At 27.6% G+C, this 17,682-nt stretch overlaps 2 protein-coding genes and 1 non-coding gene across 3 annotated transcripts; all 3 read left to right on the top strand.

The window, feature by feature from the left end:
• The first annotated feature begins 365 nt into the window (after window positions 1-365).
• Window positions 366-2,703, top strand: LOC101496863 (cation/H(+) antiporter 3-like). Its single transcript, XM_012712265.2, has 2 exons — window positions 366-1,490; window positions 1,579-2,703. The coding sequence occupies exons 1-2, from the start codon at window positions 510-512 to the stop codon at window positions 2,701-2,703; spliced, it is 2,106 nt and encodes a 701-aa protein (XP_012567719.2). The 5' UTR covers window positions 366-509.
• A 368-nt stretch (window positions 2,704-3,071) lies between these two features.
• On the top strand, window positions 3,072-3,144 carry TRNAR-ACG (transfer RNA arginine (anticodon ACG)). The gene has a single exon. It is a non-coding gene; the product is annotated as a tRNA-Arg (tRNA).
• Window positions 3,145-15,581: 12,437 nt separating this feature from the next.
• LOC101496532 (uncharacterized) lies at window positions 15,582-16,670 on the top strand. The gene has a single exon (XM_004516649.1). It carries the CDS (start codon window positions 15,582-15,584, stop codon window positions 16,668-16,670), a length of 1,089 nt encoding a protein of 362 aa, XP_004516706.1.
• Window positions 16,671-17,682: the final 1,012 nt, after the last annotated feature.

Genomic DNA, 17,682 nt, shown 5'->3' with positions numbered 1-17,682 from the left:
AGAAACTTTGATTATCCATCTTTTCTATATCTCTTTGTCAATTTCATATTATGACATTAATTTTATATAATCAAGGTATTAAAAAAGCTTCGTGTTGCATTAAATATAACAAAGTGGGATAATGATGTGGTTCAATTGAACGTACATGTAAAAAAAGTTTACACTCCTTAAAAATTAATCTGTTGCAATTACAGATTTGATATTATAAGGTTTTTTAATCTTTGCAATAACATAAAAACTGCATAAACAAATTTTTATCGCAATATTATAAGGTTTTGAATTGACTAATTATATAACACACACTTCTGATTAAAGATTTATTTGGTGTCTGACACATGTCAATTCTAGTACGCACAATATCAGACACCAACACAACACAAACGTGATTACATTTTCATTTTCTTTTGTCTATGTTAGTGCTTCACATATGACTAATATATGCTAGTTGTTCATTTATGTAGGTTGGTCTAATCTTAGCAAATACCTTCAATGCACATTGGACATTAAGAATGAAGACAATATTCTTCTTTGATTCACAACAAAATCTTGGACTAGTTTCAGTATTTGGTTACATGCTATTCCTATTTTACATTGGGGTAAAAACAGATATGAGTGTGGTACACAAAACAAGAAGTGGTGCCACAAACATTGGTTCTTTAGCTATAATGGCTCCATTTCTATGTGGCATGGCTGTTCTAAATTTGTACTCATCAAAATACCTAACAAATGACCAAATAAAAATACTTGGAGTCATCATTGGATTATTTTGTATGACACCTTTTCCAGTGATTTCATCTGTTTTAAGTGATCTGAAAATCTTGAATTCGGAATTAGGCCGAATAGGCCAATCCGCATCGTTAGTCAGTGAAATTTTCAGTGTTTTCTTAGCATCAACACTAACATTTGCTAAATTGTATGCGGAATATGGTTTATCAAAAGCATTGGTTTGTATGGCTGCTGCAATCTTGTTTGTACTATTGGTTATGTTCGTCATTCGACCTGCAATGTTTTGGATTATAAAACAGACACCAGAAGGTTCTCATGTGAGTGATAATTATGTTTATAGCATACTTATTATGACTCTGCTATCATCTTATGCAACATATCGATTTGGATTTTTTGTTCTTTTTGGACCTTTTGTGTTTGGTTTGGCTATTCCTGAAGGACCTCCATTAGGCACAGCTATTATTAACAAAATTGACACATTTGTTAATGGGGTTTTTATGCCACTTTTTGTGACTACATGTACGATGAGAGTGGATTTGAAAGATTTTTTGAGATGGAGAAATGAATTGGATGGAAGTGTTGATGATTTTATGGTGCAAACTTTGATTGTTATTGTAGTGAGTTTTGTTACAAAATTTATTGCTTGTATGATACCTCCTTTACGAAGTGAAATGCCATTGAATGATGCTATTTCATTATCTTTGATTATGAGTGGGAAAGGCATTGTGGAAATGGCTGCATTTACTTTGGTCAGAGATACCATAGTAAGTATTTTACTTTGATATGTTAATATTAATTGTTTTGTTTTGTTTTGTTTATTGTTGACTTATTATTATTATTATTTGAATGCAGGGTATCCCAGATAACATATTTGCATTGTTAATGATATGTATTGTATTAAACACAACATTAGTTCCATTGTTATTGGGTTATGTGTATGATCCAACAAAGAAATACACTGGTTACACAAAAAGAAACATATGTGATCTAAAAAGCAACACAGAACTTAGAGTATTAGCATGTATTCATAGAACAGACAATATTCCAGCAACAATAAACTTTCTAGAAGCAACATACCCTACAAAACAAAATCCAATTTGTACTTACGTTCTTCAACTCATTGAGTTAGTTGGAAGAGCTTCTCCAATTTTCATTTGTCACCAACTTCAAAAAAAGAAGAAATCAAATTCAAACTCATCTGTGGCTGAAAAACTTGTGGAATTGTTCGAAAGTTTCGAAAAGGAGTTCGATGGTTGTTTAGTTGTTAACACATTCACTGCTATATCGCCGTCCGAAATGATGTATGATGACATATGTACATTAGCACTTGACAAATTTACATCACTTATTGTCCTGCCTTTTCATCGGAAATGGTCGTCCGATGGAAACTCGATCGAGTTGGAAGACGAGTTGTTAAGGGACTTGAATTTTAGAGTTTTGGAAAGAGCACCATGTTCTGTTGGTGTGTTAATTGAAAGAGCACAAATGACACATATTTTTTCATTGGAAACACCTTATAAAGTATGTTTATTTTTCATAGGTGGAAAAGATGATAGAGAAGCACTTTTTTTAACAAAGAGAATGACTAAGAATCCACATGTGAAATTAACTGTTGTTAGATTCTTGACTGTTGATGATTGTGATTCAAAGGGTTGTTGGGAAAGTATACTTGATAATGAATTGTTGAGTGAGATTAAGACAGAGAGTAAAATTGGTGATGTTTATGTGAAATATGTTGAGGAAAGAGGGAAAGATGGACCTCAAACAGCTTTGATTGTTAGGTCATTGGTGAATGAGTTTGATTTGATTGTTGTTGGAAGACAAGCTGGGATTGAGACATCACAAACTTCTGGATTGTTGCAATGGAGTGAGTATCCTGAACTTGGTGTGTTGGGAGATTTGTTGGCTTCAACTGATGCTGGTGGTAAAGCTTCTGTTTTTGTTATTCAACAACAAAGAACAGCTATGGATATTTAAAATAGGGAAATTTCTTTTCTTGGTTTGGTTCATTGTTTTGTAGGGTGGTAGAATACAAAAATCAGGCTGAAAATTTGTATATTTTAATGTAAATGTTGTTTTTTTGGACAAAGTTTTGTTTTGACAAAATTTGTGTCAAAAGAAAATATTAGACAAATGCTAAAATAAAACTGAAATGAAGCAGGAAATGCTAGAAACAACTTAATTTGCATTTTCTTTCAATTATGAAATTAATATTTCTTTCCAATGCTGAAATTAAATCTTGTTTTCTTTCCATCAACCGTGTGGGTTTTACTTTTGGGGGTGTTGTAGTTGAATTGAAACAGTAAATAATGAAAAGCAAAGGTAAATAAAAATAAACAACAGAAGACTCCATGGCCCAATGGATAAGGCGCTGGTCTACGGAACCAGAGATTCTGGGTTCGATCCCCAGTGGAGTCGAATCCTTTTTTAAAATTATACTATTTATTCAGTACTAAGCCCTCTTATCTTTTTTAAGGAAAAAAACTTTCAAGATAAATGGGCAAGTCCCATTTCATGTGGAAGATATTTTGATATTCCCAACAAATTTGTTGGTCAAGAAACACAAGAGAATATGAGTTTGAATTGTGTTTACTGTTTTTTAAAATATTTCAAATGGTTTAAAAACTGAAATAAATAAATGAAAAAGATAAGATAAAATAGATTGTAAGACTCAACAATTTATTTTGATTCACTACTAACTTAGTAGCTACGTCAAGTCCCTTCCTCTAAAGGATTTAATCCACTAAACACACTGAAACATAACTTACACTTGAACATTGGTTAGTCACAATGATTGTATTCAATCTTCTCACCTTCAACTTTGTATTGTCAAGTTATTGAAGAAATGGCAGCCAATACTGGACTATATTACAAGTTCTAATAATGTCTTCTCAACTTTTAGTTTAGTATCATCAAGCTGTTGAGGAAAACAATCAACCACTACTAGGCTTAGTTACAAAAGAATAAATGTTTGTGTTTGTTGAAATATCTCTTTTACTAGAGGATGTTTACAAGATATAATGCTTTTAAATTTTATTTCTCGACACTTAGATAAATTTGACAATTTGGAATTCAGTGTTTTGCTTCTTGTGTTGTGTTTGTTTCTCTTTTAAAAGGTTGTAAGTTGTTGTGTGTTTTTTCATCTCAAAATGTGTTTGCTTTTATAGAAGCCTTACATCATAGCCTCATCCTTCAAAGTATGGCTTTTTGTCCTTCATGGAATGGGCTTGTGTCCTTCAGCATGAAGTTTCATTGTTTTCAGCAATTGATCTAGTTAAAAATAAATATGATCGTTGAGCTTAAATTGAAAATCAAAATCAGACCTAGCAAATTATCACATGTAGTGTAGATAATCAGATTCAAATTGTTAGAGGTAGTGCTGATAATTAGAGGCAGTGCGCTCTTTGTCTTATTAGAGAATCAACTGCATCAGCTCTTTGACTCTTGTCAGACGTTGACTTTTTCAGAGACGTCGACTTTGTCATAGTGTGGACTTTTATCATAAGCATTGATTTTTTTTCTAACATTGACTTTTTACCAGATCGTTGACTTTTGCCAGAATGTTGACTTTTGATAATCGAATTTCGCCAAAGGCAACTTATCAAAGGTAGAGGAAGTCAGACGCTTGTTTCATCTCTAAAGGAAATTTATCAGAGGTAGATTTAACAAAGTCTTGTATTATTCATCAGAGGCAGACTTTAGTAAAATATGATTTTCTTCATTAGAGACAGGCTTTAACCAAGATTTGCTTTCTTCGTTAGCGGTAGACTTAGCAAAATAAATTCAACTTTCTAGAGGCAGAGTTGGTTGTAGTTGTAAACACCTAATTCTATCTAGAAATATTAAAATTTTACTAGATAATAAAAGTAAAAAAAATACAATACGTTGGACATTTTATTATGGTTTAAAAAAAAATCGAAATTATTATGTTATTTTAAAAAAACAAAAATAATTTAATAAAATGAGATTTTTAGAATTAGAATATCAGATTTTTAATTAAAAAAGTTTGTAAGAGGAAGGTCAATCTTATTGGTTGACCATAATTAGCAGTGATGACATATTTTTTAAGGAAATTGTAATAAAAACAAAATCAATCTTATTAACTACCTTTATTGAAAATAATAGAAAATTAAGGATTGTGTAATAGATTAATAATAATGATAAATTTTATTATCATTTTAGTATTTGTGGTTTTGAAACTGCACACTTAAATAAAATATTAGTGTCTTAAATTATTTCCACAAATCGATTTTGATATCATCAAAACAAGGTCTAAGTACTTTGAAATCTATTTAGTTCTAATAAAGTTTGGTTGGAGAAACTTCATTCAAATTGTTGATAAGCCTTTAACATTCCAAATGAAGAGAGATGCTTGCACAAAAACAACAACATTTGGTACAATGCCATCAAAATCACCAAAATTGAGGTTCTTAATAAAATATAAAAAATTGATCCTGAAGGTGAGAGAATTGCTTCCAACCTCCATCCTTTCGCTAAAATCTACTGTAGCATGATTGACATTAATCTTATGATTATTCACCGTAAGTTAAATGAAATCTCCATAAACTTACTTTTATATTCAACTTCATGCTAAAGGCATCAAGGAACCCCAAGAAGACTGCCACTATATTTTATGGAATAGAACTCACTTACATTTTCAAATACCTCCAAGTATCTTTTGAAGATGAAGTATCTATTATCTCCTTCTCTAAATTCACCTCTAAAAATCTCTCCCGTATGAGGATTAAGAAATGTTGGGTGGACTTACTCCCCAAGTGGAACCCACTAGTTTTATTAGTATTAGTATTATTATTATTGAAATAAAAGAAAGAAAAAAAAAGGTATTATTGGACTAGGCTCACGTGAAGGAAATAAAAGGGATTTAGAAATTCTAAGAATTAGATGAACGAAATAGAACGGCGGTCAGAGAAGAAAAATAAGAGTTTGGTTCCAGTGGTGGTAACAGGTGTATAGCAAACTTGTTCCGTTTGATCTACAAATTTAGTATGTTATTCTTACCACTGAGTTTGTTATTTTAATATTCAGTTTGAGTAGTTTTATCTTCTCTGAGAGTTACTTTGGCATACCCACTTTAGTGGAAGGTTGTTATAAGGTTGTTATTGTTGATTGATGTTCCTTATTGCTATTAGGAAGACTCTGGTGTACCCATTAATTACTATAGTGGAAGTTTTTACTGGACTAGGTCTCGTGGTTTTTATTCTCTCAATTTGAGGGAAGTTTTCCACGTTAAAATTGTGTTTGTCTCATATTTAATTTTCTGCCAATTATTTTTGCTTTGTGAAATTGTATTTTCTGTTTTTCCATTTATCTGCACAGGTGGGGGAAAAGTATTATGCATTATTGAGATAGCTATCGCTAATTATCTCTGGTTTCTCCCAACAAAGTTGTATCTAGAGCTCAGTTGATTTGTGCATTTAAATGGAGGAGGAAAATAAAGGTCCCAATATGATTAAACTCAACTCTTCTAATTACTCACTTTGGAAGACTCTCATGGAAGACATGTTATACAGTAAAGATTTGTATGATCCTATTGAGGGTGACATTGCTAAACTCGAAGATAAATCTGACGTTGACTGGAAGAAGATGAGTTCCTTTCTTGATAATTGGGAAGTCCTTGTTGTGACGTTGACCAATTCAGCTCCAAGTGGAAAGTTGAAAAAGTCAACAGTTAAAGAGAGCATGTTGAACGAAGAAGCTCGAAGAAAGGAACTGGTTTGATTGGTTCTTCCTCAAAGTTAGACGCACTAGTTACAGAGTCACGGGGGAGAAGTCAATCTAGAAACTTCCATAGACGCAACAACTCTGAAAGTCGTAGCAAGTCAAGAAGCAAGTCGAGGACTAGAAAAGAAGTGATATGCTATCATTGTGGCAAAGCGGGTCACATAAAAAGAAATTGCAGATTCCTTAAGAGAGATCAATCAAGGGAAAAAGATGAAGACAAAGAGAAGAAAAATGATAAAGATACAACAATAGTTGCATCTGTTAATAATGTTTACATTGTTTGTGATGATAATTCCATAAACCTTGCATGTCAGGATTCAACTTGGATTATTGATTCAGGTGTCTCATATCATGTTACTCCTAGGCGTGATTTCTTCTCATCTTACAGTGCTGATGGTTTTAGTATGGTAAAAATGGGAGATTAAGAAGTATGTAAAATTATCGGTATGGGAGATGTTTGGGTTGAAACTGGAATTGATTGTAAGCTTCAATTGAAGAATGTTAGACATGTACCTAATATTCGTCTTAATTTGATTTCAGTGAAAGCATTGGATATTGAGGGTTATCACACTTACTTTGGTGGTGGTGGTATATGTAAAATCACCAAAGGGTCCCTAGTGGTTGCAAAGGAGCAAAGTTCCACTTCTCTCTATAGGATGCCTACGAAGTTATGCAAGGAAGAAGTGAATGCAATTGAAGATGCATCTTCTGATTTATGGCATATGTGCCTTGGTCACTTGAGTGAGAAATGACTCAACATACTTGCAAAGAAAAAATTTCTTCCTGCGAAAGGTACGTCTCTAAAAACTTGCACCCATTGTTTTGCTGGAAAACAACATAGAATTTCTTTTCATAATATTGGTCCTCATATGAGGCAAAATATTCTTGATTTAGTTCATACTGATGTTTGTATGATGGATAGTAAATATCTTGGTGGTGCATCATATTTTGTTACTTTTATTGACGACCACTCTAGAAAAGTGTGGGCATTTCCTTTGAAATCTAAAGACTAGGTATTTGGAGTCTTCAAGCATTTTCATGCAAGTGTTGAAAGAGAAAAGGGAAGGAAATTGAAATGTGTTCGATCAAATAATGGTGGTGAATACAAAGGTCCATTGGAAGATTATTTTAGAGAACATGGAATCATGTTTGAGAAAACAATTCCAAAGACACCTCATCATAATGGTGTTGCAGAGAGAATGAATTGTACGATTAATGACAGAATCAGATTTATGCTCTCTCATGCAAAATTATCGAAATCCTTTTGGGGTGAAGCAATGAAAACTGCAGTGGATTTGATCAATCTTTCTCCTTCTATTCCACTTGATTGTGATGTTCCAAGTATAGTGTGGACATGGAAAGATGTCTCTTACAGTCATTTGAGAGTTTTTTGGTTGCAGATGCTTTGTTCACGTTCCAAGAGATGAGAGGTCCAAGCTTGATAGTAAATTCAAACAGTGTATATTCATCGGTTATGGTGATGAAGAATTTGGTTATAGATTGTGGAATCCGATTGACAAGAAAATTATCAGAAGTCGAGATGTGATATTTCTTGAAGACCAGACCGTTGAAGATTTTGATAAAGCTGAAAAACAGAAACCAAATTCCAGAAGTTACATTGATGTTGCACCTAAGCCCCCTACAGAAATTCTTATTGATAGGGGAGATATACAGGTAGATGATGAGAATGTAACTGATGATCATGTGCCTCACCATGATGAGCAGGTTCCAGTTGAGTCACCAGTCGAGTTTTAGTTGAGAAGATCTACTAGAGAACGTCAATCTTCTCAAAGATATCGTCCACATGAGTATGTGATGATCACTGATAGTTTGTGTTTCGATTGCCAATTAATCTCTCTATTTTTTATGTGCTCTCAATTTGTGTTTCGAATTGTCTTTCTTTTTGCCTCTTATGACAGCCTATTTATAGACTTTTGGGTGTAGATTACAAAAGACAAGAGAATAATTGTCAATTGATTACCATTAATCTATTTCTTTACGGTTTCTTTTCATTTAATTGGTCACAATTATACTGATTCTTATTGCCATTGATTCATTTCTTTGGTTTCTTTTCTATTCAACTGATCACCATTATACTGATTTTTATGACTACCAATCCATTTCTTTTCGGTTTTTTTTTTCCATTTATTTTGATAATCATTACATCGACTTTTATGACCATCAATTCATTTCTTTTCAGTTTATTTTATTTTTATTTCTTATTATTAATTTTTTTTTTTATATTTTAGAAAAGAGTCTGAATCAGAATTAGAGGCAAATAAGAACTGAAAATACTTGTGATTGTCTAAAGCTTATAGCCCTAATTATTTATTTTTATTTTTATATTTCTTCACATATATTTATATATTTATTATTATTATTATTATTATTATTATTATTATTATTTTCGTTTTTAATAAAAAATAAAAAATAAATAAAAATCAGACAAAATTAGGTGTCAACACAACTCAACATAGTAAACTTGTGAAATGGAATGATCTATTGGCTCAACATACTACTCACTTTGATTATTGGGGTGATCAACTAGATGATTATGTTGTGAATTGGATTAGTCAACTTGATATTTTTGCATGACAAGATATTTCAATTTTGTGATCAATAAGGTGCAATTTTACATCCATTTTCCCAACCTAATGATGGATTTTATACAATTACATTTTTTTAAATCTACATTATGATATCTCTTTTAGATTTGTTATTCATTACTATATACTATTAGTAATAAGAAGTATAGAGTTAATGGTTTTTTAGGATTAAATATGTTCTTAGTTTATTTAAATATATCAATTTTTACTTTTAGTTATTCTAAAAAATTTATTTGAATATTGATCATTTTAAATTTTTTATTAGCAATTCATTCTTTTTTTTTTACAAAAGTTCATGTTGCATGTTCCAAGTGGCTTTTTTGATGACATAATTAATAACATTTTAAAATATTATTAATTTAATAATTTAACTTTTTAATCTTAAATTTTTATTAATTTATCTATTAATTTAAATTAAAGATTAAATTTAACTTTTTAATCTTAAATCTTTATTAATTTATCAGAAATATAAATAAAAAAACTAAAAATAATAGTTCATATATTTAGAGAAACTAAAAACATATATATATATATATATATTTTTTTTTTTTATATATTACATAGATATTGTGCCTTGAGAAGTTTGTTGGCTCTATTATTTGTCCTATAAATCTAACTTTTAAACAACAACTTCATGGTACGTAACATGTCTTAAGATTTAATTAACAATACCACCAATAAGTTTTTTTTATTAGGTATGTTGCTCGCAAAAATAATATATATATTTTATTTATTTATCTTTTCTCAATAAAATTATAAAATATAATAGTGTTATTTAAAAGGGTTAAATAAGTTTTAATTTTCTATAAAATTTTCACTAGGAATATAAAATATAGTACTATTACTTAAATGATTCAATCTAACATAATTAATCAAACAATGACGTAGAAATTTATTTTCGGTAATTTAAATAGTTTAGTCTTAACTAATTAGATTAACTATAATTTATAAATTATAAATTGATGATCTAATAATTGAATCTAACTTAATTACATTGACAATTACTTACAAATTCTTATTTAGATGAATCAATTGTTCAGTCTTAATTAATTAATTTAACTAATTATGAATTTCAATTTCGTTGATCCAATAGTTAAGTTTAACTTAAATACAAAAATAATGACTCAAAATTATAATTTTGATAATTCAACGCTTCAAACAAAAGCATTGAATTGTAGAAATTGTAATTTCAAAATGTCAATCAAACTATTTAGTTAAAAAAAATAGATTTCTAAGTTATTCTTTATATAATTAGTTTAGATTGAATAGTTAAATCATCAAAATTAAAATTTATAAGTTATATCTGATTAAAAAAAATTATAATTTCTTAATTAATTAGATTTAATATACTTAGAAAATCAATTTTTTTATGATAATATCTTATTAAAAGAGTGATATATAAATAACACCTTAACATAAATTAATTACCTTAAAATATATATTTAAATTAAAGAATATAAATTATATGAAATGTTTAAATGATGTAACAGATAATTTAATGAAATCACCACTACAACTTCAACATTATATCATTAATGAGACGGACTCATCATAAAAATCATTAAAAAAAACACTAATATTTCAAAAGTCTATAAATAAAGGATAAAAAACCAGATTTAAAAATAAGATGATAGAAAATTAAGTTTGAATAAAATAAAATAGAATATAATTGAGGATGTAAATGCATTTAAACTAAATGAAAATAAAAATTAAAGACAAAAACTTAGCAGGATGAAAAAACAAAACAACTTGGAATAGCAATTTGGCTTTGTAGTATCATCACAATTCACAAACAACTTGGAATGCACTGATCTCAACTCTACTTACCGGAAAACACCACCGGAGCTCATCGCCGGTCGCCTTGTCTTGGTTTTTTTTTCTTCATTTTTTCGAATGCGATAAGCGGCCGCAATTGCATATCTCCACTTCATAATTGTAGATGACATTCAAGCAACTTAATCTATCACTAATGTCATGTCTATAACATTTATATGTGTCTTTTACAACAACAAAGATATGATTAAATTCATTATACTAACTTAATCTATCACTAAATCACACTACTATCACTAGAAATTAAATTTCCCTTAGACATGAGTAAGTTCATTACACTAATTATATATTTCTAAGTGATATTTTGATAATTTATTTTAAAAGTGCATATGAAAAAGGGATTACAGTTTAAATTGCTCTTTCTTGTGACAATGATATTTACTTTAAAGATATATCATATTTTGTCTCAATCTAGTGTTTGATGAGTCAGTGCTAAGTTAATTTTAAATTATATCATATCTAAAAATCATTATCTTTAATTAGGATTGTTTTTTAAACCAGTAGAATATGATATGATAAGAAGACAATTTACTCATTTACTCTTATAAAATATAATATTAACTATAAATAATTGAAATATAATAAAATATATATTAAAAATATATATATAATTTGATATTGAATTAAAAATAAAAATATAAAAATATTAATAATTAATTTTAAAGAATATGTGTGATTTTATCACATGGATAATTTATAGCTTTGTATAATCTGAAAATTCAAAACCTATCTATGGAAATTGAAATATATAAAAATTATGAATATTAATTTAAATTTTTAAGAAATAAAATAAAATTTCCTACAGTGCTACTTTTGTCTTAGATATGTATAATCAAAGTAAATCTTTCCGTCAAATAAAATCTGAGCTAAAAAAATTTAAAAAGAATCTTTGTCAATGAAAAATCTTTGATCGCAAATTAATAAAAGATTGAAATATTAAATTTAAGATATACAAAATCGATTAGTCAAATATTTCTTCTCCTTTTCTTCTGCAAATATTTTGTAGTCAAAGAGTTTTATTTTTGTTCAACTTATAAAAACAGTAATAAAAGGGCTAAAAAAACCGATAATAAATAATGTAATATATAATTAATAAAATAATACTATTACATAGATTCGATTTCCCAAATCAAAATATACAATTCCTTAAGAGATTGAATTTTTGTAAGAAGATTGAATTAATTACTAGTCATTAATATCATACCACATCACAATCACAAGTTTCTATAAATACACATGTCTAATTAAACTCAAACATTACCCTTTTGTTTTTGTTGAAAACTTTCACTACATTGGTGTTTTGAGACTTGAGAGATCAACCACTTTGAAAGGTAACATGACAACTATTTTTTTTTTTCCTTTTTTCTGAATTGCTTTTTCTTTGTTATGCACACATTTTTCAATATAATTTAAGAGGTTATTTTATTTTGTTGATGACATAAAAATTATATTGAATAGGTAGTCGTGATTCATGAATTATTAAAATATATTCACTTATGTTAGTTTCTAAAGAGATGTAAGTTTATTGATATATAAGGTGTTATTGAAAAGTTTACTATTATAGTTTTTACACGTTAAAATAAATCAATAGCTTAGTTTTTCCTTCATCTCCAAAACTATTTACATTTAGCAATACTAATAATAATATTGATCGATAATAAAACACCTCATAAAAGGTATTGAGTAGTTATAAAACTCATTAAAGGTTTACAATGAAATTTATCATATAGATAATTTCAAATTTAAAATCAAATAGAATGGTCGGGTACTTCAATTGTTTTGTGGTAAGGGTTAAAGAGTTAGAAAATCTCGAGTCAAACTCAATTGAAAATCTAAATATTTAATTTATAAATACTAATGTCATTATCTTTAATTAATTTATTATTCATCACATGATATGTAGTATTTTTTACTATCAAATTAGATGGAAAAAAAATCAAATTTACTTCATTGCCATTAGTTTTGGTTCACTTTTCCATTTAAATTTCTTCAATGTTTACTTCTTTGATAAATTAAAAAGCTACAAAAAAAGATTTGGATTTAGTAAAGAAATATAATACTATATTAGTTCTATCAAGGTAAATATTATAGTTTAAATAGAAAGGTAAATCTCTTAACACAAATAAAATAATTTGACTTTGATTAAAATATTAAATGGAAGATTTATATAAAATTCATTGATCCAGGATTTTGTAATCAATTCAATGCTCATTCGGTGATTAAGATAAAAGAAATATGATATAAACGACAAGTTAATCATGAATTTTATCTTATTTATTTTTGTGGTTAAAATTCTTATCAGAAATATTAATTAATAAGAAAATAAATTACTCGGTAACTAGTGTAAAACATAAAAATTTGAAATTTAAAAAAATATAACTTTATACGAAATTATAAAATAAAAATGTATAAATACCAATAATTAATTTTTCAAGAATAGGTATCATCTTATCACAAGGACAATAGTGTCATTTTATATAATGAAAAAATAAAAAATCTATTGAAATTCGAATATATAAGATTATGAATATTAATTTAATTTTTTTAATTAAATTAAATTAAATTTCTTACAAAATTACTATAATTATTAACATTAAATATATATCATATCATAATTTAATTTATCTAATATATATAATAGAATTCTTATAAAAAAACATATATAATATAGGCTAAATTACATCTGGTCCCTTAACTTAATTTCAGGTAACGTTTTAGTCCTTTATCTTTTTTGTTTCCCGATTTAGTCCTTTATTCCTAACAATATCAAATAAAGTATGAAAATATGAGTTTATTTGAAGATTTACGTTACGAATTTGATGAAATTTGTATTATATTGAAGAATATAATTAATTTTATGAGTTTTGATTAAATTTTTTTTTTGAATTTTTGTATAAAAAAGGATAACATTATTGAAATTTTAAAACATAAAATATCAAATTGTCACTTAAAATTAAAATAAAGGACCAAGTCGGAAAAAAAAAAAGATAAAGGACTAAAACGTTACCTGAAATTAAGTTAAGAGACCACGGATATAATTTAGCCTATAATATAATTATTGAGTTAGTAATGATTTTTTTTTAAAGTTGTGAAGTTTTTTAAAATTATATAATATGATTTTATTTATTTAATTTTTTTTAAAAAAAATTTAATTAAATTTAATATATATATATATGTATAATTGTTTCAAAAAATTAGTTTTGTAGTTTAAATTCGATATAAATCATGTTATGAGGTGGATACCAAAATAAATAACGATATTATGTTATTATTATATGTATGCATTAAATACATGATAGAACAAATATTTATAATATTTTTATAATATTTTTATTTTATTTAACTCTTATATAACTTTATATTGTATTATAGTTTTATATTTTTCTATAAATAAAAATATAGAGAAAAAAAAAACTGTAGTTTGTTGGTTCAGTTTCCCAAATATATTCACAAAATCCAACTCATCAAAGTATCAACTTAATTTTATAATGTGACAATGTCATTATCCCTTGTTTTTATATTATAAATTCATAAAATCTAACATTACAAAATATCATGAGATCAACCACTACCAGAATCATAAATCAAAACTTATAAATCTTTTTTGTTAATAAAAAGAGCTTTAATATTTTTTGTTATAAAAAAAACTAATCTTTATTGATAAAATATAAATCTTTTAACACAAATAAAAGAAAAGGTCACTAAATCAAAGATTCTTTTTTTTTCGGTAAGAAAATTAACCAAATATTTGGCAGTTAAATAGCCTTTTTTTCCAATTTAATACAGAGCTCATTAAGAGATTCAATTATTTGTTCCAAAAATAAAATCACACGTTATAAAATCTTGTTTCTATAAATATACATCATATGTCTTGTTAAACTCAAATAGTACTTTTTCTCGTTGAAATCTTACACTTAGCATCCCCACCTGGTTTGAGATATCAACCACTATAAAACAAAGGTACCAACTTCATTTAATTTTTTCTTGCATGATTTTTTCTTCGTTGTTTTGGTTGTTTTATTTTATATTCTTGTATTTTTCGAATCACTTTGCTTTTTCTCCTCTCCATATGTTCTAGTATTTTATTTAAATCTTTGAATACTTTGTCGTAAATTTTTTAATTTCTCAAATATTTGACTGTTGATCTTCATGTTAAAGTTAAATACATCGATCCTCTATTTTTTTAACTGTTGTTAATGTTTCAGTGATCTTGTCAATTTTTTTTTACATTGATAGACATTTTTAATTGAGTAAGGTTCTTCTTTATATATAATTTTTCTAAATAATTCATCAAGAAGGGATCTTATTAGTTTTATTTTGTTTTTTATAGATTTTAATCGTTGTTGTTGCAAGTGTTTTAAATACTGTGGTAAAGATTTAACTACAAGATATGATACCAATTTCTATTTTGTTGTTTACCTCAACACAAAGTTGTTATTTATTGTTTAACAAGTTCTATTTTTTTTCTATGAATAGAAAGAAAAAGAAAATTAAGAAACCTGATAAATTCTTTATTATTTATTTTTAGTTTTTCTGTGTGTGTACTGAGCAATCAAAGAATTAACTCATAACAAAAACATAAGAGAATTAAGGACAAATAGATTTTATTTTTATTTTATACCATCAAGATAGTATTTTTATTGACAATTTTTATATTTATTTATATTTGTAGAAATGGGTCGAGAAAAAACTATGAAATGCATACAAAATGAGAAAGCTCGCAAATCAATTTTCATGCAAAGAAATAAAGGATTATCAAACAAAATTTCTACCTTTTCTACCATGTTTGGAGCTGAAATTTGCTTAATTATGTATAACGATGATTATAACGGTAGGCCAATAACTTTTCCACAAGACACTACAATTGTACAATCTATGGTTAAAAATTACAAGGATCATAAGATTGAGACAACTCTTGAAGAATTCGATATCAAAGACTATTTTGCATATAAGAAAAATTTAATCGAAGCCGAGATTTCCAAGGTGCGTAAAGAGATTTTCAAGAAAAAGTATCCAATTCAGGGTCCAATTTTCCATAATAGTGAAGAGGAGAAATCCAAATCATTTGTTGCTCTTGTAGATTCCAAGATTCAAACGTGTAATCACAGAATCAACATGCTGAAAAATATGCAACAAAGTGAAACTAACTTCATACAAAACATGACTAATGAGAGTATTATCCCCTCTCATTCATGCCAAGTTGATAAAATTTCTCAAATGCAATCTATTGATCCAATAGAGTCACTTAATGATGACACAAGTGAAATGGTAGATTTCAAAGGTCTTGGAGATTTGCCTCCAACTTCTTCTACAAATCAACTAAGTAAAATTGTAACTTGGGATGATCTTTTAACAGAACTTAAGGATGATACTGACTTCATACAAAATACTGTGCCAAACATTTCAAATGACAATTTTATTACCTCATATTCAAGCCAAGTTGATGTAATGCATAGCATTCCTCAAATGGAAGTTATCACAGATCCTATAAAACAACTTAATGATGACATTATTGAGATGATGGATTTAACTTATCTAATGGTTGAACATGAGGAATGTGCTACTCAACGTGTTGATTTGACTCCAATTTCGACAATCACTCAACATAGTAAACTTATGAAATGGAATGATCTATTGGTTGAACATACTACTCAAGACAATACTACTCAGATTGATGATTGGGGTAGTCAACTAGATGATTATGTTGTGGATTGGATTAGTCAACCTGATATTTTTGCATGGCAAGATATTTCATTTTTGTAAGCAACAAAGTGCAACTTTACATCCATTGTCCCAACCTAGTGATAGATTTTAAACAATTATATTTTTTCAAATATACATTATGATATTTTTGTAAAATTTATTATTCATTATTGAAGTCAATATTTAAAATGAACTCTTACCATATATAAAAAGCTTCAAAACTAAGTTTGTGTTGTTTCAGTTTCCAAATTTCTTGACCTTTCTTTTTTTGTTCTTAGTTCAAGATCAATGAAAAATAACATTTATTTTGTTCTCTCGTTAAATCATTAAAAACATTTTGCATTAATCGTAATTACTTCTAAAATTATAAATATAATTAATTGTGATTTGTTGACAATATAAAACTTTTTAGGCTAAAAACGTAAAATAAAAGGTACAACTCAAACACATAATTGATGCTAGTTAAAATGAACTTGCCATTCATTAATACTTCCTAAATCTTTAGACTCGTATCCTTGAGAGTTTTCATTGGAATCCAATATTACAATCATAAACTTTCTCAAATGTGATGTCTTGATCTAAAAAGCATACTCCAACAACAACATTTGTATAGGAACTCAATATGATATATACAACTTCCTTTTTCTTGATAAACTCCAAAATGCTTTATTTTCAGCTAAATAATCACTACATGTGCTATATATTATTATGTACTGAAAATTGGTTCAAGAATTTTGAGAGAGAAATAAATACAAGATTGAACTTCAAATTCCAACCAACCAATGATATTCTCACAAACTCTCCCTAATTCCGTGACACATTCCATCATACTACACCATTCATTTAACTTTTACATTCTCATTATTGAAAACAATAGTCATTATCTAGAAAAACTTGAGGTATTTATTTGTCAAGATGGTTATAACTTGGTAGTGAGAACTTATGTGTGGCCTATCTGATTTATCATTCAAACCATAAGTGGAAAGAATACATTATTTACGACATGTTAACCGCTAAATTGAAGCCATTGGCAACATAATGGCGGCCGTGGTGGCACATTAATTACCCTCTG

Source organism: Cicer arietinum, chromosome 8 (assembly GCF_000331145.2).
Source record: "Cicer arietinum cultivar CDC Frontier isolate Library 1 chromosome 8, Cicar.CDCFrontier_v2.0, whole genome shotgun sequence".
Taxonomy (NCBI): Eukaryota; Viridiplantae; Streptophyta; class Magnoliopsida; order Fabales; family Fabaceae; genus Cicer; species Cicer arietinum.
This window is presented reverse-complemented; position numbering and strand designations above follow the sequence as displayed.